We start from the raw sequence: 22,820 nt of genomic DNA, 5'->3' as shown, positions 1-22,820 counted from the left end.
CTCACTTTTATTGCGGTCACAAGGAATGTAAACATCCCTTGTGAAAGTAATAGGCAGTGACAGCTACTCTTTATGGAAAGGATCACTGGTGGTGGCTATAGTGATCAATGTATTCTACCAGTGGGGAAGGGTCCCTGCCAGCAGAATATAGCACCGCAGGAGCGGATTTCCCCATCAAAATGGACTCTGTTGAATGGTGGAATCAAGCAATTTTCACATTCCATGGTCTGCCTAGATCTGCCAGGCCATACAATTCCACATTCAGAATGTACAACTATCCATTTTAAAGCACATTATAAAATAAGATTAACCCACCTATAATTATTTAGACACAAAAGTACACACAAAGCCAAGCTAAGCTGACCGCCCAGGAAAACCAAGGACTGGAACCGAGAGACGTCACCCGCTGCAATGGGACGACTTGCCGTTCTCTCCACCTTCAGAGATAAAAAAAACAAAATCAGATTTGTAGTCACAATGTCGAGGCTGTAAACTAACCTGAACTATGAAATATCGTGGCACTGGAGAAAGTTAGAAAGAGTACGAAAAGCCACACATTTGTTTTTAGCTTTAGAAAAAGTGGCGAGGGGGTTAGAACCTCTCAACTTTTATGGACATCTATTTCTCTGCTAGAGAGTCATCCTATCTGAACTATGGCTTAAAAAGAATAGAGCCTGTTCAAAAACACGTAGCATTTGTCCATGCTTTAACAATGGCTTAACCACTTAAGCCCCGGACCATTTTGCAGACCAAAGACCAGAGCACTTTTTGTGATTTGGCACTGTGTCGCTTTAACTGATAATTGCGCTGTCGTGCGACATTGCTCGCAAACAAAATTGATGTCTTTTTCCACACAAATAGAGCTTTCTTTTGGCGATATTTGATCACCTCTTCGGTTTTAATTTTTTGCGCTATAAACAAAAAACCAGCGACAATTTTGAAAAAAAAAAAACACATTTTTTACATTTTTCTATAATAAATGTCCCGCCAAAATATTTATTATAATATATATATATATATATATATATATATATATATTATTATAATATATATATATATATATATATATATATATATATATATATATATATATATATATATATATATATATATATATATATATACACACACACACACACACACACACACCTCAGTTTAGGCCGATACTTATTCTTCTACATATTTTTGGTAAAAAATAATCGCAATAAGCAATTCTTGATTGGTTTGCACAAAAGTAATAGCATTTACAAAATAGGGGTTAGTTTCATGCCATTTTTATTCTTTTTTTTTACTAGTAATGGCGGCGTTCAGCGATTTATTTTTATTTTTTTATCGTGACCGACATTATTTTGGCACATTTTTGGCACCAGTCATTTATACAGCGATCAGTGTGATTAAAATTGCATTGATTACTGTGTAAATGTGACTGGTAGTGAAGGGGTTAACACTAGGTGGCGCTGTAGGGGTTAAATGTGTCCTAGGGGTGTGTTTCTAACTGTGGGGGGAGTGGCTGTGTGTGACACGTCACTGATCTCTGCTCCCTGTGATCGGAGCAGAGATCAGTGACAGTGTCATTAGACAGAATGGGGAGTTGCTTATTTACATTAGCATCTCCCCGTTGTTACTCTCCGTGAGATGATTGCGGGTAATCCCACGGTGATAGAGTCCGCGGGACCCGCGATTGAACTCATGGAGGTCCCGACCGGCACGCACGCGATAGCAATGGCGGCAAATTTAGAGGGACGTACCTGTACCCCCATTTGCCTGTCCGTGCAATTCTGCCGACGTACATCGGCGTGCGCCGGTTAGCAAGTGGTTAAAGAAGAACTAAAATGGCAAAACTTGATTTTGTTTCATTTCGGATAGAGTAAGGGAGTGTTATAACCCCGGTCAGATTTTATTTTGCCATCTATGTCCCATTGGGAGATTTTCCTTCACTTCCTGCCCCATAGCCAAACAGGAAGTGAGAGGAAAATCAATCCAAAGTGAGGGAATCCCTGGACTAGTGTCCCAATGGAAGATTTCTCCTTTAATCCTGTTCTGGTGACAACCCAAAATTTGGGATTTTCTTTTCATTCATACGCGAACAGTAAAGGGAAAATAGTAAAGGGAAAATAGAAAATAGAGAGGGTGAATCTCCTTAACAGGAGGGACAGATGGCAATAAAAACCTTAAAATAAAAAAAACGGAGTTCTAATCCTTCTCCACGCTATCCAAAAAACAAAACAAAGTTTTGCCTTTAATTATACTGTAAGAAGTCAACAATTTACCATTGTCTCCGGTAGGAGGCCCAAAATTATTAGGGTCACAGGAACAGGAGGAGAAAGGAAATCTTCCAATAGGGACACCTATTTTGGTGACAACGGCAAGAGCAGATTTTCCTTGTTCTATTCTTGTGGCCCTTTGCTTGTCTTTATCTGGCCCTTGGGGTACTAGCACTCCCACTGATATGTGGTACTATTCCTCCTACTGACACCAACGATCTGACATCTATTCCTTCCACCGATTTAAATAACGGAATGCTATTTTTCCTATGGCCACCAAAGACAAGGTACTATTCCTTATTGTGACACCCAATAATGAGGTACTATAATTCCCACTGACGCCAATGATGGGGCACTCTTCCCTCCAGTTGACAAACAATGGGGCACTATTCCTTCCACTCAAACCAATGATGGGTCACCATTCCGCTCATTGACACCAATGGTGGGGCACTATTCCTCCCACCCACACCAAATAGTTTTGGCTTTACATACAGGTCTGCCAATTCAGTTTCTGTTCACAATGTTCCCATAAACTCTGCCCTGAGGGTCTACCAGGTAGAGCATGCATATTTATGAAGTTCTTTTCCCCAGCTCCCAGCCAGTATGTTTTTAGGAATTTAATTTCCCTGACTAAGAGATATACTGAAAGCCCCAACCTAGCGCCCACATCCCATGGGCCACTCTCTAGGCGGGACTTTAAATTAGAATTACACAATGCTGTCACATCCCAGCGGTGGATGGATAGATAGAGATACTGTATGTGCACGACTTGCTTTATAACACTTGTTGACCCGGCTTTTTCTAGCACTTTTTGTTTACAAGTTTATATCTGTATATTTTGTTAGAAAATTACTTAGAACCCCCAAAACAAATAAAATAATGTGTGTGTGTGTATATTTTTTTTTTATTTTTTTTTTTTTTTAGCAGAGACCCTAGAGAATAAAATGGGGATCATTGCAATATTTTTGGGGGAAAAAATACACTTCAATGAGTTAAGAAAAAAAAATAAACAGTACAGTAAGCCTAATTTTTTTTTTGGATAACGTGAAAGGTGAGGTTATGCTGAGAATCACGATCTTAATGCTAAGCAAAAAAAATAAAAAATTGTGATTCTCATTTTATCCAGAATCATGCAGCTTCATCAACTATGGCTCTGTACTGTCAGCAGATGGATTGGGGACAGTAAAAGAAGGGAAGGATCAGAGAGGACAGATCAAACAGCCTTTTTACAAAATGCAGAGGATTAACCCCTTAGGTTCCACAGTAAGTATAACAGGCATACTTTACTGCATATACAGACCGATTTTACTGTTGAGGGTTTAGTAACACTTAAAGTGGGGTACCCCCTAAAAAAAAATTTTTAAGTCAGCAGCTACAAATACTGCAGCTGTTGGCTTTTAATATTCGGACACTTACCTGCCCCAGGGTCCAGCGATGTGGGGGAACGAAGCCACCCCCTCGTGGCGCCGTCATGCGTACTGTGGGCACCCGGCTGTGGCTTCACAGCCGGGCACCCACTGCGCATGCGCAGACAGACGTGACAGGTCCCAGGTGAATGTGCGGCGCGAGGGGAAGTGATGTCACCAGCCCGGGCAATGAAGAAGGCAGACTACGAGGGACCCCCTAGCAACAGGTATTTAGAGGTGAGTAAAAGTTTATTTTTTTTGCCAATTTAAAATAAAGATTATATAAAACATATCCCAAAAAAAAAAAATATATATATATATATATATATGTATATATATATATATATATATATATATATATATATAATAATCGAATTTCTTCATAAATTTGGGCCAATATGTATTCTGCTCCCAATAACTGCATATGGATTGGTTTGCACAACAGTTATAATGTCTACAAACTATGGGATTTTATTCCTTTTTTTTTTTTTACTAGTAATGGCAGAGATCAGCGACTTTTAAACAGGACTGCGATATTGTGGTGGACAAATCGGACACTGACACTTTGCGGGAACCAGCGACACGAACACAGTGATCAGTGCTAAAAAGATGCACTGACACTGTACTAATAACAGTCTGGGAAGGGGTCAACTGTGTACCTAGCCAGTGTACTGTCTGGGGTGTGCTTTTACGAAGGTAAGGCATGGATTCACGTTCCTGCTTTTTCAGAAACACAGGATCAGTGTCTTCCCTACTGACAGAACAGCAATCAGCCTTGTTTACATTGACGTTCTGCCTGTGTACTGAATGATCAGCGTGTGCCGGCGGACATCGAGACCGCGGCTTGTTGTGCATAACTGCTGCGGGAGCGAGTGGCCAGCAGCGTTCATTCATGTCTGCTGCCCGGAAGTGTGGGATCACATATACACACACACACACTATATTCTCTCTCTCATATTATATAGCTATATAATCACACACAATTCAGTGCACAGCCCTGTATCAGTAAAACTGCTATAGGACGGCCGGAAAGTGTTTTTATTACAGAAGAGATTCTGAATGTCTCTTCTGTCATAAATGCTTCTCCCTTTGTTTTCCTGAGTCTACACTAAACCATACATGTGCAGCTTAGTGTACAGACTGGGCACAGCTCTGTGCCAGGACAGACTACCTCCCATGCACATGTGCAGGAGTTACGCCAGCCAAGGTTGGGCAATCAAAACTCAAAAGGTTTAGAACCCAGGAGAATACTGGAAAGAGACGCAAGCAGAGACGACACAGGAGGGGGGGGGGGGGTACGGTTGGCGCAATATTTTATTGTGGCCATTTACTTAAACTTTAAAAAAATATAACATTTCTCAAACAGTTCCCGAAGGTGAACTTATCCTCTAACCGTTTCAATGCCAGAGCTGTTTTTGCACACGTTTAAAATAATTATTTTAGTCCTGAAGATTACATAAAACTCCCAAACATGATATATTTTCTTAAAGCAGACACCTAGAGAATAGAATAGCGCAAGTTCCAATTTTTTTATGTCACACGATATTACTACAAAGCTCTAGGAAACATGAAATTTCAGTAAAAAAAAAAAACACCTTAAAGCGGAGCTACACCTGACATTAAAACAGTAGCTCAAGATGATTAAATATATGATCTAATGTCAAAACTGAACCTTTATTTATTTATTTTTATTCCTACTGTACCTTTTTTGTTCTCATCATTCTATTTCCTGGATGTGGAGATTGCCGATATGGGAGGGGATAGTGCAGGTATTTCATCATTTCCTCCACCCGCAGTGTCTCCTGGGAGCTTTGGTGATTGTTCCCAGGAGTCTCTGCGGCGGCCTGGCGTAAGTTATTGCGCGATTTCGCTCAGCTAGGTTGCCATCTCAACAGGGCGGGACTTCTGACGACACCACCTGTTGCGATGGCAACCTGAGCTGTTGACGGCGCTCCAAATTGAAGTTACTGCGCATGTCCAAGATCTGAGATACAGCGCACAGTGCATGCTGGTACATCAGCAACGCTGTCTCCCGGAAGAGGATGCCTGTGGGCTTCACATGCCCACAGACAAGATGAGAACCCCCAAAAAGACTTACAAACTGGAACAAGTGAGTAACAATTATAAATAACTTAATCTAGGTCATTGTAAAAAAACAAAAAACGATTTAGGCAGTGGAACGCTTTAAAGTTAGTTTTGGGAGGCACAAAAACGTAATAAAGTACCCAATTGTTTGGTAAAATATAAAAGCCAAGGTTGCACCAAGTAAATAGATAACCAACATATCAAACCTTAAATTTGAGTGCAAGTATCCTAAATTTTACATAGGTGACGCTTTCAAAGCTCCCCATGGGTCAGCAGTTTAGCTTTACAAAAGGTGCTAGCATTATTGCTCCCATTCCAGTGTGCAGGGCGACATGTAACACGTGTATCCCAATCAACGGTTTCAGGCGTAGGCGTCCCAACACACGTGTCTACATTTGTACGTGCGTACATGTAGGGGTGGGCCTCATTTTTTTTGGAGGGGGGGGGGGTGGTATTGTATGTGCTTGGGTGTAACTTTTTTTTTTTTACAATTGAAAAGCATTTTTACTTACCTTCCTCCCCCCATCACAAAAGGGGACAAAAAGTCCCCTACGTGATGATTTTTTTTGGTGACAGGTTCTCTTTAATGAGATGTACAGAGTCTACGAGTAAGGATGAGCTCAGGCGTGTTTGCATGGTCCACGTGAAGAGCCCGCCAGGAAGTCAGCGCAGCACTGCACTAATCACAGGCAGCGAGACATTGTCCCGATGTGTGGCTGCAAAGGGCTCTTCACGTGGACCATGCAAACACGCCTGAGCTCATCCCTACTTGTAGACTCTGTACATCTCATTAAAGAGAACCTGTCACCAAAAATAAATCATCACGTAGGGGACTTTTTGTCCCCTTTTGTGATGGGGGGGAGGAAGGTAAGTAAAAATGCTTTTCAATTGTAAAAAAAAAAAAATTAAAAAAAAAAAAAAATAAAGTTACACCCAAGCACATAAGATACCCCCCCCCTCCAAAAAAAAACGAGGCCCACCCCTACATGTACGCATGTACAAATGTAGACGCGTGCGTTGGGACATCCCTATATACAAGACCCTGCATGTCTTCCCTGTGCTCCACTGAATGGAATACAATGCACATCGCACTGCACTACATTCTTTCCCGGCCTTAATGACCGGGGAAACTGTCAACGGGGACCCGGACGTGACGTCATAAACATCACTTCCATGTAAGCTGCAAAAGAGGAGGAGGAGAACTCCTCTCTCCCCTCTACCCAGCACCCACTATGCCGCTCCTGAGCCCAGGATACATTGGGTGAGGGGGTGTATGAAAGCATTCGGACGCCAGCCCAGTCGCGAGGATGCAATTTCTTGTCACCATGGTGTGCTCCTGTGGGCTAAAAAAATATTGTATTAGCTGTAAAATCTAATAGTTTTTTAACAGCAACAGCTCCACTGCCAGACTGATGTGCACCCATGACCATTCCTCTGCAGGCGGAGGCCCTGAAAACTCTGCAACCAATGAGCCGTTTTTGCATATTTTGCACATTTAGCAAAAATCATTTAAGGCCTGAAGATTACATAAAACCCTAAAAAAACATGATGATATATTTTTTGAAAGCAGACACCCTAGAGAAAAAAAAAATATAAAAAAAATATAGCGTGGTTCCAATTTTTTATGTCACACAATATTACCACAAAAGGTCTAGGAAACACAAAATTTCAGTAAAAAAAATAAAAAATAAAAAAACCCACACATTAAAGTTTCATTTTAGGGGGCACAAAAACGCAAATTTTTTGGTAATGACCATCCACAACCAAAAACGTGCACCCCCAACTCTTAGACCTTGGATTGTGGGCTCCTTGAGGGTAGGGAACAATGTGAGTGTGCAATGTACAGGCATAGGGGCAGACACTTGCTCAGGTTGAACTGGATGGACTGGTGTCTTTCTTCAACCTTACCAACTATGAAACTATGAAATTTCAAAATATAATGTTTTTTTATTACATCTTGCTCACAGAATTTGCACAGTGTAAATGCTGGTGTGAACGTGCTTTGAGCTTGTGTCGATGGACAAATGCAGCTTGCTTTCAGACGCATTCCATGTGCATTTAGAAAGTTTCTGAAATTAACATTCAAACTGCTTTTGCATTCCCACTGGCTTGCATGGGGAGAAAAGCAGTTCTGATACAAACAAAAGCCAACCTCAGCCCCATGTCAGTTATTATACAACAGATCAAGTGTGAGCAACCGCAGCATTCCAAACTACAAATCCCATCATGCCTCTGCCTCATTGGATATGTAGTTGAACCATAGCTAGAGTGCCAAGGTTGCCCACACCTGCTACAGATTATTTATTAAAGAATTAAATCCCACTGTGGCGATCCTAGCGTATAAGTTGAAGGAGAGATGGGCTGGGGATGTGGGGGATCTGGAGGACGGTGAATGGGAGGACGCCCTAGGCGCCAGTAAGAAGGTTCTCCAAAAGACTCTCAGACAGTCTTACACAACTATTTATCATACACAGATCTTACAGACCTGATCACAACCCACTCTGCCCCAGATGTGACGGCCCCTCCAGCACCTTTTTTCATCTTCTATGGTCATGCCCAATAATACAAGACTATTGGTCTCACATTGTAAAGTTTATCCATGACGAGATGGGTCCCCCCCTTGACCTTATGCCCTAAACAATGTTTACTGGGTATATTCCCGGACCCAGATTTGGATCAATTTCATAAAATATTCTTGCAAGAATCATTATTCATAGCTAGACTACTTATAGCAAGGAAATGGTTAAGGGTCTCGCCTCCAACAATCCAGGAATGGATAACTGCAGTTAATGTCTTACCATATATAAAAAAAAAGAAGAAGATCTATGCACACAGCAGTGTTGCCAACCTACCAGATTGAAATTTACTGACATGACACCCAAAATTTACTGGCATTTCCAAAATGATAGTTTTAAGTGCAAATTTCATTATTTAGGCTACATACAGCATGCAATTAACAATGTGATTTAAGGCAAACACATATTTCTTATTTAACTTTCAATATAGTAAGTAGTTCAGGGAATGGACTTAGGAGAGCAAGAAATAAGAATGGACAGGGACACACACATGGAATTGGCTCTCACAGTGAAACTGACAGCAGTGTGCAGCAGCACAGATCACCGACACGTCCCCTCCTGAGTCACAGTGACAGTCTCTCTCCACGCCAGGTGGTCCCTTCAGTCCACTCCAGTCCAAAGAGCACTGACAGTCCCTCTTCTGTCTTGTCTTGCTCCTGTCCTACAGACCTGCACACGAGGCTCCAGCTGCTCCACTCTGGTCCCTTGCACAATGATATCACACTAAGCACTCAGGCACCGCCTCTACCAGGTCTGCCCTCTGCCTACGCCATCCGAAACACACTGTAGCAGGCACTGGGATGGTTTTGGCCGGCTCCAGACCAGAACTGCACATGCACAGTTCCAAGCCAAATGTCACAAACATTTCTTACTGGCAACCTTTTTCTGTTACTGGCATTTACTGGCAGGAGTAAAGTGCCCATTTTTTACTGTCTGCCAGTAAAAATACTGACGGTTGGCAACACTGGCTCACAGGGGATGTCCAGCCAAATACGGGAAGATCTGGGGCTCACGATTGGAAAATGCAGCCACATGCAATGAGATCCCTGACTGACCCCATCAACGAAGAATACTCAATATCATTGGGGAGAATCCCCCCCCCCCACCCCGAATTAATATTCAGCGCCTGGCTCCCCCAGGATCGCACAACCATTCACTGAGTATGAACAAGTAACTTACATGCAACACTAGCCAAAATGTACAATCCTTGCTGAATGTGATGCCCAACTAGAGATCGATGTTAGAAATCCTTTAATTTGTACCGGTGATGCTAACGATACTAGCTTGTAATTGTACTCTTCAAATAAGACTTTTTTATTTTTATTTTTTTTTACAAATAAAAGAAGCAATCCACCCAAATGTGACATTTTTGGTAGTGATATTTAGATCTAGGCAACCCTTAATATGTCTATTTATGGCATACCTGTCTGTCAAAATCTTTGTCCCACATGTCATTAATAGTGCACCCAGCACCACGCATCAATATCGCTCCTGTGCCAAACAACGCCAGCATAGAGAGGTTAGGCAGGCTCCCCGGATCTGCTGCCAGGGCAATGCTCCAGGTGCAGGGTAGGTACAGCAACCAGGTTCCTGAAATCCATTAAAAAAAAAAAAAAAGTTAAAATTGGACGCTTACCATGTTGAACCCCCCCCACTCGAAGAGTCCCCCTCTACAGAATGCTGGCAGGGGACAGGCTGTTCTCTTCAGAATGTGGGGTATTTTCTAACTAAAACCAACAGTAAGTGCTCATTCACATGGCCTCACAGAGGGTTGTACACTGAGCAAAGGGAGTATTTCTTAACCAGAAGTACAGATGTTGTGTACAGCTGCCTGTACTGTACAATGAATAATGCTTGCCTCCAAGACTTCTCCAGAGTCTCTCCCATCCTCTGGAACTCCCTGACCCGGTATTCTGTTCGGACCCTACCCTGTCTACCTTTAGGCAATCCCTAAAAACTCACTTATCCTCACTATCCCACCTAAGAACCCTACCTGAGTCACCTCCATCAGATCACCCCCTGCAGCCATTACCTTTTGTACCAACCCCCTGCAGCCATTACCTTTTGTACCACCTCCGCCTTCCTTTAGATTGCAAGCTCCACGAGCAGGGCCCTCCTATTCCTTCTGTATTGCACCCCCCACATTGTAAAGAGCTGTGCAAACTGTTGGCACCATATAAATCTTGCATAATAATAATAATAATAATAATAAGACACATAACCAAGTATTAAAAAAAAAAGTTTTACAGGGTCATACGAGTTCTATAGGTCCAATGTCAAGTGCCACTTGCTTAAAAACCAGTCACTTGTAGAGACGGCTTCTGCTCCTCTGACAGATTGAGCATCCTCTGTTGTAGAATCATAACAAGACAGGGGGAGCTGGGTCTGTCAGACTCTGTGAACCAGCATGGAGCGCGCCAGTAGCCAGAATTGGAACTGTTGTCGGGAAGGTGCAGGATCAGGATAACGTCATCTTGATGGGCGTGGATATGCGTTTCAGGGCGCCGTGGTGACGCATTTCAGAGCCCTGAAACGTATAACCATGCCCATTACCCTGACACCGTCCCAATCCTGCACCTCCCCAACGTCACATCACTTCCGGCCAGCAGTGCATTCCACACTGATTCACAGAATCTGACCGAATCGCTTCCTGCAACCTCTCCATTGCCTGTTAACACCTGAGAAAGGAGCGTGCATGCCCCGACACAGCATGGCACATGCTCTGAAAAGCATTGCAAAGCCCTCTGAATCTTCTGATGTCACCGCGCTCAACGTCACCGCCTCCTCCACGCTGCGGTTCATGGTGCGCGCCATGGCTTCATAAAAGCACCAGCGCACTTCCTACACTGGCTGAGGCCACCAAGGCACATCTTCCTAGTGAGCAGACAATTAAAGCGGGAGTACAGCCGTTTTTTGTTTTTAAAAGTCAGCAGCTACAAATACTGCAGCTGCTGACTTTTAAAATATGGACACTTACCCGCCCAGCGCGCCCGCGATGTCGGCAACCCGAAGCCGATCTCTCGATCGTCTCTCGGGTGCTGCCGCCGCCATCTTCGGTATGGGAATCAGGAAGTGAAGCCTTGTGGCTTAACTTCCCGGTTCGCTACTGCACATGCGCGAGTCGCGCTGCGCAATGAGGATGGTCCCCGATGTCTCTGGGATCTGTGTGTTTCCCAGCAGACAGTGGGGGCCCAACAGGAAGTGGCGTAAATACCCGCAGAATCTGTGGCTATCTATGCCCGGAAGTGGGTGCAAATACCTGTATTATACAGGTATCTGCACCCCCCCTGAAAGGTGCCGCCAATTGTGGCACCGGAGGGGGGGGAGGGTTCCAATGAGCAGAAGTTCCACTTTAGGGTGGAGCTCCGCTTTAACAACCCAGACACATGGATTCTCTTCATGACAAATGAGCTTATGTCTTTACTAATTGAAGAGTAGCCCTATTTAGGGGATCCATTACATTTTTACTTATCTTACTACACTTAGAGACGCTTTTCCTCTTTTCTTCTTTGCCTGGTAATGCTTACCTGCTGAACTATACTATTAATGTGCAAACATACTATATTTCAGTGATCTGCAACAGCTGGAGGTCCGCTAATTGCATAACTAAAAAGTCCCATGAGGCATAGCAAGACTCCAACAGCCACAAGCATGACACCCAGAGGTAGAGGCATGATGGGACTTGTAGTTTTGCAAAAGCTGGAGGTCCGCTAATTGCATATCCCTGCTATATTTACTAGATGAATGCCTATTGTTTTTAAACCTTCCAATTTTAATAAATTGCTACACTTAGATGGTGGCGCCCCCTGTCTTGTTACTCCTGTACTGTACACTGTATGTAGGCAACAGCAGATGCAACACATTTAAAAGTATAGAGGGACCGACGTGTGCCCTGGACACAGACAGTTTGTGTCCAGGGTTGTTCATCTGTACCCTCGGTTGAGTGGTAACCAGCATACAGCCACAGCTGGTCATTGATTTGCAAAGCCTGATGCCCATGCCTGTATGCAAACATCTGTATGCTTGGATGCAGAAATATAAGTTTCTATTGAAGCGACTGTGTGAATGAGCCCTATGAATTAACACATCTTTTTCTTTTAGGCACTAACAGATTTAAACACTTCAGTTGGGTGACACGCATTAAGGTTTTCAATGCATTTTTCTCTTCTGCAGCTCTCCTTGTGTATTATTCCCACTTTGCAGAGGACCTGTGCTCAGCAAGATATGTTTGCTTCCTCTGCCGACCAACCAAAAATGAAAAATCCCGTGCCTGCCTCCGACTTCATAATCTGTGAACAATCATGCAGGCGGTGTCATCAGGACTCCAGATCTGCAGGCATGTTTCAGGTCAGCACTGAAGCCATAAAATAAAAAGGACAGCCAAGGAACGAGCTTTTTCATATTATATATATAAGCCATCTGCTTATCCTTAATCTGCAATGACTAATCAGATTATTATTTTAAAACAGGGGTGTCAAAGACAATTTCATCCTGGGCTGCATCAGCATTATGGTTGCCCTTTAAGGGCCGGTTGTATCTGCCATGGTGTTCTGTCTGAGCAGTCTCCAAGAAAGTTTCTTATGGTCGATACCAGCAGTGTGTGAGCCTCCTTTTCAACTGGAATAGAATTGTATTATTCTCAAAATAGTCCAAGGCACACCCACCCCCTTACTTCAGATGATCAACCATCAGAAGTCAAGAGTTCCCCATCCTCCCTTACCCTGTGCTGCTGCCAGGAAGAAGCTGGGAGTGGAGTATAGAAAGTGCAGTGCCTGGAGGAGGACCAGAGGAGGTCTAGAGACAGCTGCCAGAGTCTGCTGAATGCTGAGACCAAGGGAGGCAGAGACAAGTGGCTGCGCAGAGAGACACAGGATCTGTAGCAGGAGTTCTGTCCTCCTCTCTGCTGAGAGGAGGGCAGAGACGAGCCTCTCTGTGGCTGCCTTCAGAAGCACAGGATCTGGTGAAGGAATTTTGTCCTCTCTGCTGCAGACTGCTGAGACAGGGGTGGCAGACACAAGCCTCTCTGGGGCTACACAGAGAAGCACAGGATCTGGCGGAGGAGTTCTATCCTCTCTACTGACTGCTGAGACAGGGGGAGGGGTGGGGGCAGACACGAGCCTCTCCGGGGCTGCACGGAGAAACACAGGATCTGGCAGAGGAATTCTATCCTCCTCTCTGCTGAGACAGGGGGGTGGACAGACACAAGCCTCTCCACAGCTACACAGAGAAGCACAGGATCTGGCAGATGAGTTCTATCCTCATCTCTTCTGACGACTGCTGAGACAAGGTGAGGCAGAGACCAGGAGGGTGCCGCAGCTGCAAAAGCCACATGAAAATTGGCTGGCAGGCCAGATTCAGTCCACATGACTTGTGTTTGACACGTGTTTTAAATCATTTGCATGGGGTGTTTTTTATTTTTGTTTTATTTTTTACCTATTGGCTTATCCAGTCTCATAAGTCGCAGGTAGGGTTGGACATTTTCTGGCATTGACTGAACTAGAGAAGCAGCAGAAAAGTGACGCCTTGTGGCAGCTTGGTTGCCTGTTTTGAGAGGTGAGCTCCGAGACCTGGAAGGACACCATGAACTCAGGAGGGGGTTAGATAAACGGTATGTGTGAGGCCATCGGGGATCCAGTATGTTCTTCTTGTGGTTTGTGTGAACGCAGCCAGGCCAGGTGCTGTAAACATAAGTGCAGGGTCTGTACACCCATCTATGGAAGGACATGCATCCTCGTATTCCCGCAGGTATCGCAGCCATCCCGGATATCCCACCTACAAAACTAAAACCATCACAATTATTATCAGCATGTTTTCATTATATAAACAGCAACAGTTTTTAAAGAGACAAATTTTTCAGTTGGGAATTTCCCTGCATTTCCGCATTAGCGACTTCTAAAATATACTGCAACCTGATCTGTCATAACAGAGAGGATTATATTCAAAACACTTTACATTGCTAAGCATTAGGATTGGTTTGAAATCATCAAGTCAGCCGGGGGGGTGGGGGTGAAGTATGTGAACCCTTATATTTCATTACTAGTGCTACCAACACTTTGGGGGGAGGATTTACTAAAACTGGTGCACACAGAATCTGGTGCAGCTGTATCTGTGTTAGCCAATCAGCTTCTAACAACCACTTGCTTACTGGACATTTCAGTGCTGTCACCCTTTGAATGACAATTGTGCGGTCATGCAACACTGTATCCAAATGATATTTTTATTTAAAAAAAAAAAATTCCAGACAAAGAGCTTTCCTTTGATGGTATTTAACCACCTCAATACAGGGCACTTACACCCCCTTCCTGACCAGACCAAATTTCAGCCCTCTCACAGTTTGAATGACAATTACTCAGTCATGCAACACTGTACCCATATGAAACTTGTGTCCTTTTTTTCCACACAAATAGAGCTTTCTTTTAGTGGTATTTAATCACTAGTGTTTTTTTTTTTGTGCTATAAATAAAAACGTACATTTTGTGAAAAAAAAATAAATTGCCTTTTTCTTTGTTTCTGTCATAACATTTTGCTAATTAGTAATTTTTTCTTCATAGAGTTCGGCCAAAATTTATACTGCTACATATCTTTGGTAAAAATAACCCAAATTAGTATATATTATTTGGTCTTTGTGAAAGTTATAGAGTCTACAAACTATGGTGCCAGTCACTGAAAATTGATCACATCTGACCAGGCCTTCAGTACATCAGGTGTATCTCATTTCTTGAGACACTTAGTGCCCGTTCACACTACCGCGACTTAGTCGCCTGACAAGTCACGCTCTGTTCTGTACTATGGAACCGTTCTAATAGGAGCGGCTCAAGTCGCTCCGACTTAGAAAAAGGTTCCTGTACTATTTTTGGGGCGACTTGCATTGACTTCTATACAGTAGTCGTTTTGCAAGTCGCTGCTGAAGTCGTGTGCAGGTCGCGTCTGTGAGTCGCGCTGCAAGTCGTGTCGCCCCTGTGTGAACGGGCACTAACAAGTCAGGAAAGTACAAATACCCCCCAAATGACCCCTTTTTAGAAAGTAGATATTCCAATGTACTAAGTAGCATGGTGAGTTTTTTTTTAAGTTGTCATTTTTTCCCACAATTCTTTGCAAAATCAAGTTTTTGTTATTTATTTATTTTTTTACAAAATTGTCATATTATCAGGTTATTTCTCACACACAGCATATACATACCACAAATTACACCCCAAAATACATTCTGCTACTCTTCCCAAGTATGGCGATACCACATGTGCGAGACTCTATGAGGCATAATGAGTCTCTTGAACGGTTCATTTTTTTTCCAGACGTTATTGGAAAATGTGGAAAAAAAATGAAAACGCATTTTTTTTTTTTACACAAAGTTGTCAATTTATAAGATATTTCTAACACATAGCATGTATATAGCAAAAATTACACCCCAAAACACATTCTGCTACTCCTCCCAAGTATGGCGATACCACATATGTAGGACTTTTACACAGCCTGGCCACATAGAGAGGCCGAACATTGAAGTAGTATCTTCAGGCGTTCTAGGAGCATAAATGACACATCTCATTTCATTCCTACCTATCACACTTTTGAAGGTCCTGGAGCACCAGGACAGTGGAATTACCCACAAAATGACCCCATTTTGGAAAGCAAACACGCCAACGTATATTCTATGAGGCATGGGCTGCAAATAGGTACTCGGGTACTCTGATGGCTTGGTGACTGGTATTCGGGTACTCTGAAGGGAGGTGATAGGTACTCATATGGACTGGCGACAGGTACTCATATGGGTGGCGACAGGTACTCACATGGGTGGCGACAGGTACTCACATGGGTGGCGACAGGTCCCCTTATTGGGGGGGTGGCGGTCAATCAGTGTGATTGGTGTGTACACTAAGCGGTAACAAGATGTTACCACAATCTCCTCCTCACACACGATTGGTGTGTGAGGAGGAGAACCCGGTAACATCTCGTTACCACGGTTTGTTTACATTTACTGATCGGCTATGAAACGATCACAGCCGATCACGTGGGTAAACAGCCGGCCAATGGCTGTTTACAAGCATCGGTGACAAGCAGTGTTCCCGGGAACACGTCGCCACAGACGTGCACTCGCGCACATGCGCCGTGCACAGTGGGGGTGTAACCATCTGTGATCGGCCATGATTTCATCACGGCCGATCACGTGGTAAACAGCCATACCCAATGGCTGTTCACCCCCCTCGGTGGCGAGCAGTGTCTCTGTGACACGCCGCCACCGAAGGAACAGGGATGCGCGTGCACTCCCTGTTTAAATGGGAGGCCGTCATATGACGGCCTCCTGCCACAAGAGCTGTGCCGCCTGGCCTTCATTTGACAGCCGGCGGGCAGCAAGCAGTTAATCACTGCAGTTTTTTTTTTTGCAAAAAATTTCCTTAACTGATGTGCACTGATAGGCAGCACTGATGAGGAACTGACGGGCACTGATTAGCAGCACTAATAGGTGACACCGGTGGGCATTGGTAGGTGGCACTGCATAGCAGCAGTGGCTCTTTGTGATCGGGACTGATGTGCCTCTGACAGAAGCCGCTAAACTGCTTTTTTTTTTCCTCCTCACTGTCTGCGTGAGAAAAAAAAAAGAAGCCGATTACATCATGTGATCAGCTGTCATTGGCTGCTTATTCCGATCAACCGAGTCTCATTTACTTACTGATCACAGAGCACGCCACGCGGCGGAGCATTCCCAGGAGGATGTATATGAACGCCCTCCCGGCAATTAAGGCCCGCACTGTAGCCGTCTTTTGGCTATAGTGCAGGTGGGAGGGGGTTAAACTTTTGACAATAAGGCCTCATGCACACTGGATGTTTTTACAGCTGCTGTTTTTGGCATCAGACGTTTTTTTCTGCAGCCGGTAAACTCCCCAACACGTTATATTATGCGTCCATGAACACATAGGCTGTTATCAGCAGTATTTGGCAGGAGTGTTTTCAGGCTCCCCCCCCCCCACCCCCCAGAACTTTGGTGCTTTAGGCGTTATGCACACCGGACTTTAAAATAACGTTTGAAAAACTCACTGCAAAGCTCCTGGTGTTTTTACAAATGTTTGCAATAACTTTTATTAGCTTTTTTATTTTGTTTCAATGGATTAAAAAAAAAAAAAAAATACTTGTGAGCCATGTTTTTCAGCATTTATCTGCATTTTCTGACTTCTGTTTTTTTTTACAGCTGAAAAACTCCTCTCAGAGCCCACTAGACCCCGGACGATGTGCGCATGCGCAGTACGCAACTCTAGCTGATATGTTCCTTGCATCATTCTCGGTGGACATCACCGCCGCCAACTATGTGAATGGAAGTCATGCCACCACCGTGTATTTGTTGAGGGCTTTTAAGAGCCAAAATACCCACCAGGGAGGCAAGATACCACCTCCTTGGTAAGGATGGGCACAGACGACGCCCGTCAAAGCCGCGTTCAGGTGCGCCAGGAATACCTGTGATCACATCGCGTTTCCATTCATTTCTATGGGAAATGAATGAAGAAATGACCTCACAGTCTATGGCGGGGCATCGTGTGATATTGACCTCCTAGCTGGAGGTCTCCTCCACATCAAACTCCAGGAAAGTCCTCCCACCACCCCGGATACTGGTGACAGTCCTCTCATGTGATCACCTCCAGCTAGGCCTCCTTGTCTCGCCTTCTCCAGCGGTCTTGGTCCTGCCACGTGACTCCCACAGCACTTCCGGCTTCAACTACAGGCCGCCGCCCGGGACAAAACACACTGCCACACAAAACGCTACCGCGGCATTTCACCCACAAACTGCCCCGCAAGCAGTGCAATTCACGGCGGGTGTGAGTCCAGGACATGGCATAGCATACCATACTATACTATAGAGAACAGGAGACATGCGCGCCACTGTGGTTTCGCTGAACTGTATTGCCGAAACTATGTTGGAACGCACGGCGCGAGTGTTTGGAACGCTTTGCGCATGCGCAGTACGCAATTTCTGGCGGAAACTTCCGCAGCATCCTGTGATAGGCAGCAAAATATGACACTTCAGCTGTACTACAGCGGGTCTCCAGGAGACAGAGCTGTGAACCTGTAAACACAAGCTTCAAAGGGGCAGAGCTTGCTGCCAAGACGACGCACGAGGCGGGGAGAGGCGTCACCCCGGCAACCGCAGCCTAGGGACTTGTGGTGGCGAGCGGAGAGGAGAGCCTGAGAGAGGAGAGCCATGTTCAAGAACACCTTCCAGTCCGGCTTCCTGTCCATCCTGTACAGTATAGGGAGCAAACCTCTACAGATATGGGACAAGAAGGTGATTGTATACATCTATATACCGCATCTATATAATCTTCTCTCTATATATATATATACTCCTCTCTATATACACCTCCTGTATACTCTGCTCTATATACACCACCTGTATACTCCTCTCTATATACACCACCTGTATACTCCTCTCTATATACACCTCCTGTATACTCCTCTCTATATACACCTCCTGTATACTCCTCTCTATATACACCTCCTGTATACTCCTCTCTATATACACCTCCTGTATACTCCTCTCTATATACACCTCCTGTATACTCCTCTCTATATACACCTCCTGTATACTCCTCTCTATATACACCTCCTGTATACTCCTCTCTATATACACCTCCTGTATACTCCTCTCTATATACACCTCCTGTATACTCCTCTCTATATACACCTCCTGTATACTCCTCTCTATATACACCTCCTGTATACTCCTCTCTATATACACCACCTGTATACTCCTCTCTATATACACCACCTGTATACTCCTCTCTATATACACCACCTGTATACTCCTCTCTATATACACCTCCTGTATACTCCTCTCTATATACACCTCCTGTATACTCCTCTCTATATACACCACCTGTATACTCCTCTCTATATACACCACCTGTATACTCCTCTCTATATCCACTTTCAGACCGGACCATTTTGCTGGTCAATGACAATTCATTTTACACTTTGGCACTGCGCTGCTTTAGCTGGTAATTGCGCGGTCATGCAATGTTGTACCCAAACAAAATTTGCGTCCTTTTTTTCCCACAAATAGAGCTTTCTTTTAAAGGTATTTGACTGACTGCGATTTTTTATTTTTTGCGATATAAACGTAAAAAGTCCGCAAATTTTGAAAAAAAATGATATTTTCTACATTTTGTTATTAGAAAAATCCAATAAACTCAATTTTAGTCATACATTTAGGCCAAAATGTATTCAGCCACATGTCTTTAGTAAAAAAAAAAGTCAATAATTGTATATTTATTGGTTTGCGCAAAAGTTGTCACATCTACAAACTAAGGTACGTTTTCTGGAATTTACGCAGCTTTTAGTTTACGACTGCCTATCTCATTTCTTGAGGTGCTAAAATGGCAGGGCAGTACAAAACCCCCCAAATGACCCCATTTTGGAAAGTAGACACCCTAAGGAAATTGATAAGAGGCATGTTGAGCCCATTGAATATTTTATTTTTTTGCCTCAAGCGATTGAATAATGACAACATTTTTTTTTTTTTTTTTTTTTTCACAAAGTTGTCACTAAATGATATATTGCTCACACATGCCATGGTTATATGTGGAATTGTACCCCAAAATACATTCTGCTGCTTCTCCTGAGTACGGGGATACCACATATGTGGGACTTTTTGGGAGCCTAGCCGCGTACGGGGCCCCGAAAACCAATCACTGCCTTCAGGATTTCTAAGGGTGTACATTTTTGATTTTACTCCTCACTACCTATCGCAGTTTTGAAGGCCATAAAATGCCAAGATGGCACAAAACCCCCACAAATGACCCCATTTTGGAAAGTAGACACCCCTAAAGTTAGGGGTACACTAGTGAGACTCACAGGTAAAAAAGCACCTAGGCTGTCAGCGACTGTATCAAAACGCTACAAGAAAAACTGTTAGCGATCGCAGGGATCAGGCCTGACTCTGCGAACGCTGCAGTTATGTGCGTTGTGTTTTGTAAGTGACAGTGATCGATCGATACTGCACTTGGGTGGGCTGGGCTGGGCGGAGGGGCAAAACGAAGGTGCTAGCAGGTATCTGGGCTGATCCCGCTAACAATGCGTTTTGGGAAACCTAAACTGCTGGCGACGCTAATATAGATCTGATCAGATACTATATTACTAAGGGAGGTGTATGCTTTGCGCGTGGGTGTTAGCGGTACTGGCACTAACCTGACGCTGCCTGGGGCGACGCAGACCTTATCTGACCCTCAAACTTATATCACCCGCCGGGTGATCAGGGGGTTAAACCTTTATTAGGTAATAAATGGCGGGTGCCCTGAAACTATAAAAAAAATAACTAACCAACCAGCGTCACCTGTAACAGTTATATGGTGATCACTGGTGAAAGGGTTAACTAGGGGGCAATCAGGGGGCTTTATGCGGTAGTATATGGGGGTCCCTGACGCTATAAAAAGCTGCGGCGAACCTAAATACCTACCTGCCTAACTAGCGTCACCTGTGACACTAATACAGCGATCAGAAAAACGATCGCTTATTAGGCTTGGTTCATACTGGAGCGATGCGGGAACGCCGCGAATCCGCGGCGGGTTCCCGCATCACACTGCCCTATGCGAACTGCTGGGAGTGTCAGTGAAATGTTAATGACACCCCCAGATCAGTTCGCATATCGCAGTGCGATCTGCAAACTCGGATCGCATGGTGTGAACACCCATGCGATCCGATTCTGCTGCGGACCAAAAAAAGGGTCCCGTGCGAATTTGCGGCGGGTGCGACGCGAATTCTGCCATACTATCTGTATACTATCTGTATGGCTGAACTCGAATCGCACAGAGATCGGATGTGATTTGCACTGCAGTGCGGTGCGAATCACATTCGTTCTCATAAACCGCTGCAATGTGAACCCAGCCTTAGTGACACTGGCGACGGGGGGTGATCACGGGGTTAAACCTTTATTGGGGGGGTTAGGGGGGCACATTAGAACTAAAGGGGGCTAACCCTAACTGCCCTAACAGTTATTACAGTCACAAATGACACCAATGCAAAAAAAAAATGCAATTGCTGTCACTGTGACTGGGGGTGCAGGGGTGATTGGGGGGGTGATCGGGGGGTGAAGGGGGGGTGTGAGTGTGCCTGGCATGTTCTACTGTGTGTGTAGAGTGTTGGTGCAACTCACCGATCCTCTCTCCTCGGTGCCGGAACGAAAAATACCGACACGGAGGAGAGATCACATCACTTCCTCTGCCTGTGTTTACATTACAGGAGAGGAAGTTATGTCATGCTGCACTTCCATTCGTCGGGAGCGATCGCGAGGGGGTGGCCATGAATGAATGGCCGCCCCCTCATCCCGGATCGCTCCTGAACGGATTCCGACCGCCGCTGGCACCGGGGGGGGGGGGGGGGGCGATCGGGCCCCCCACCCGCGGGAAGCCAGGGACGTACATGTACGCCCATATGCCTGCCCGTGCCATTCTGTCGACGTACATCGTCGTGCGGCGGTCGGCAACTGGATATACACCTCCTGTATACTCCTCTCTATATACACCTCCTGTATACTCCTCTCTATATACACCTCCTGTATACTCCTCTCTATATACACCTCCTGTATACTCCTCTCAGTAGAGTTGTCACCCGAAATGACCTCACATGACCTTCAATTTTATTCTGTTGTATGAGAATTTTCACAACTTCAGTAACTCTTCAGGTCGGATATACAAATAGTGCGCAGAAAAATACGATCTGTTGTCCGAATTTCAGACACTGATGTTGGATGAGAAGGCCTGGCTCACAGTCTCTGCTCTAATTCATCCCAAAGGTGTTCTATGGGGTTGAGGTCAGGACTCTGTGCAGGACAGTCAAGTACCTCCACTCCAAACTCGCTCATCCATGTCTTTATGGACCTTGCTTTGTGCACTGGTGGCAGTCATGTTGGAACAGGAAGAGGCCTTCCCCAAACTGTTTCCACAAAGTTGGAAACATGAAATTGTCCAAAATGTCTTGGTATGCTGACGCCTTAAGAGTTCCCTTCACTGGAACTAAGGGGCCAAGCCCAACCCCTGAAAAACAACCCCATACACCATAATCCCCCCCCACACCATAATCCCCCCTCCCCCCACTCCACTAAATGATTTGGACCAGAGCACAAAACGAGCTCCATAAAAACATGGATGAGAGAGTTTGGGGTGGAGGAACTTGACTGGCCTGCACAGAGTCCTGACCTCAACCCGATGGGATGAATTGGAGTGGAGACTGTGAGCCAGGCCTTCTCATCCAACATCAGTGCCTGACCTCACAAATGTGCTTCTGGAAGAATGTTCAAACGTTCCCATAGACCAGAGGTCTCAAACAAGGGGCCCTCCAGCTATATATCCCCCCCCCCCGCAACATTCTTTATAATGCCCCACCATTGGTGTCAGTGGGAGGAATAGTGCCCCATCATTGGTGTCAGTGGGGGGAATAGTGCCCCATCATTGGTGTCAGTGGGAGGAATAGTGCCCCATCATTGGTGTCAGTGGTAATGGGAGGAATAG

The 22,820-nt window shown here is 44.7% G+C and overlaps 2 protein-coding genes across 2 annotated transcripts in view; one reads left to right on the top strand and one right to left on the bottom strand.

Moving 5' to 3' along the window:
- The window catches only part of COQ2 (coenzyme Q2, polyprenyltransferase), a 38,255-nt gene extending 20,041 nt beyond the window's left edge, over positions 1–18,214 (bottom strand). The window contains exons 1-4 of the mRNA XM_077479842.1: positions 17,955–18,214; positions 13,765–14,111; positions 9,755–9,921; positions 316–437 (exon numbers count right to left, since the gene is read on the bottom strand). Coding sequence (XP_077335968.1) covers positions 316–437; positions 9,755–9,921; positions 13,765–14,089 — 614 coding nt within the window. The 5' untranslated portion in view covers positions 14,090–14,111; positions 17,955–18,214. The remainder of the gene's footprint in view (positions 1–315; positions 438–9,754; positions 9,922–13,764; positions 14,112–17,954) is intronic.
- A 106-nt stretch (positions 18,215–18,320) lies between these two features.
- LOC143981762 (cilia- and flagella-associated protein 20) overlaps positions 18,321–22,820 on the top strand; it is a 31,531-nt gene continuing 27,031 nt past the window's right edge. The window contains exon 1 of the mRNA XM_077479843.1: positions 18,321–18,601. Coding sequence (XP_077335969.1) covers positions 18,518–18,601 — 84 coding nt within the window. The 5' untranslated portion in view covers positions 18,321–18,517. The remainder of the gene's footprint in view (positions 18,602–22,820) is intronic.

This window comes from Lithobates pipiens, unplaced genomic scaffold, assembly GCF_037356315.1.
Source record: "Lithobates pipiens isolate NorthernLeopardFrog02 unplaced genomic scaffold, aLitPip1_a1.2 Scaffold_16, whole genome shotgun sequence".
Lineage (NCBI taxonomy): Eukaryota > Metazoa > Chordata > Amphibia > Anura > Ranidae > Lithobates > Lithobates pipiens.
Note: the sequence above shows the minus strand (reverse complement) of the source record. Positions and strands in the feature narration are given on the sequence as shown.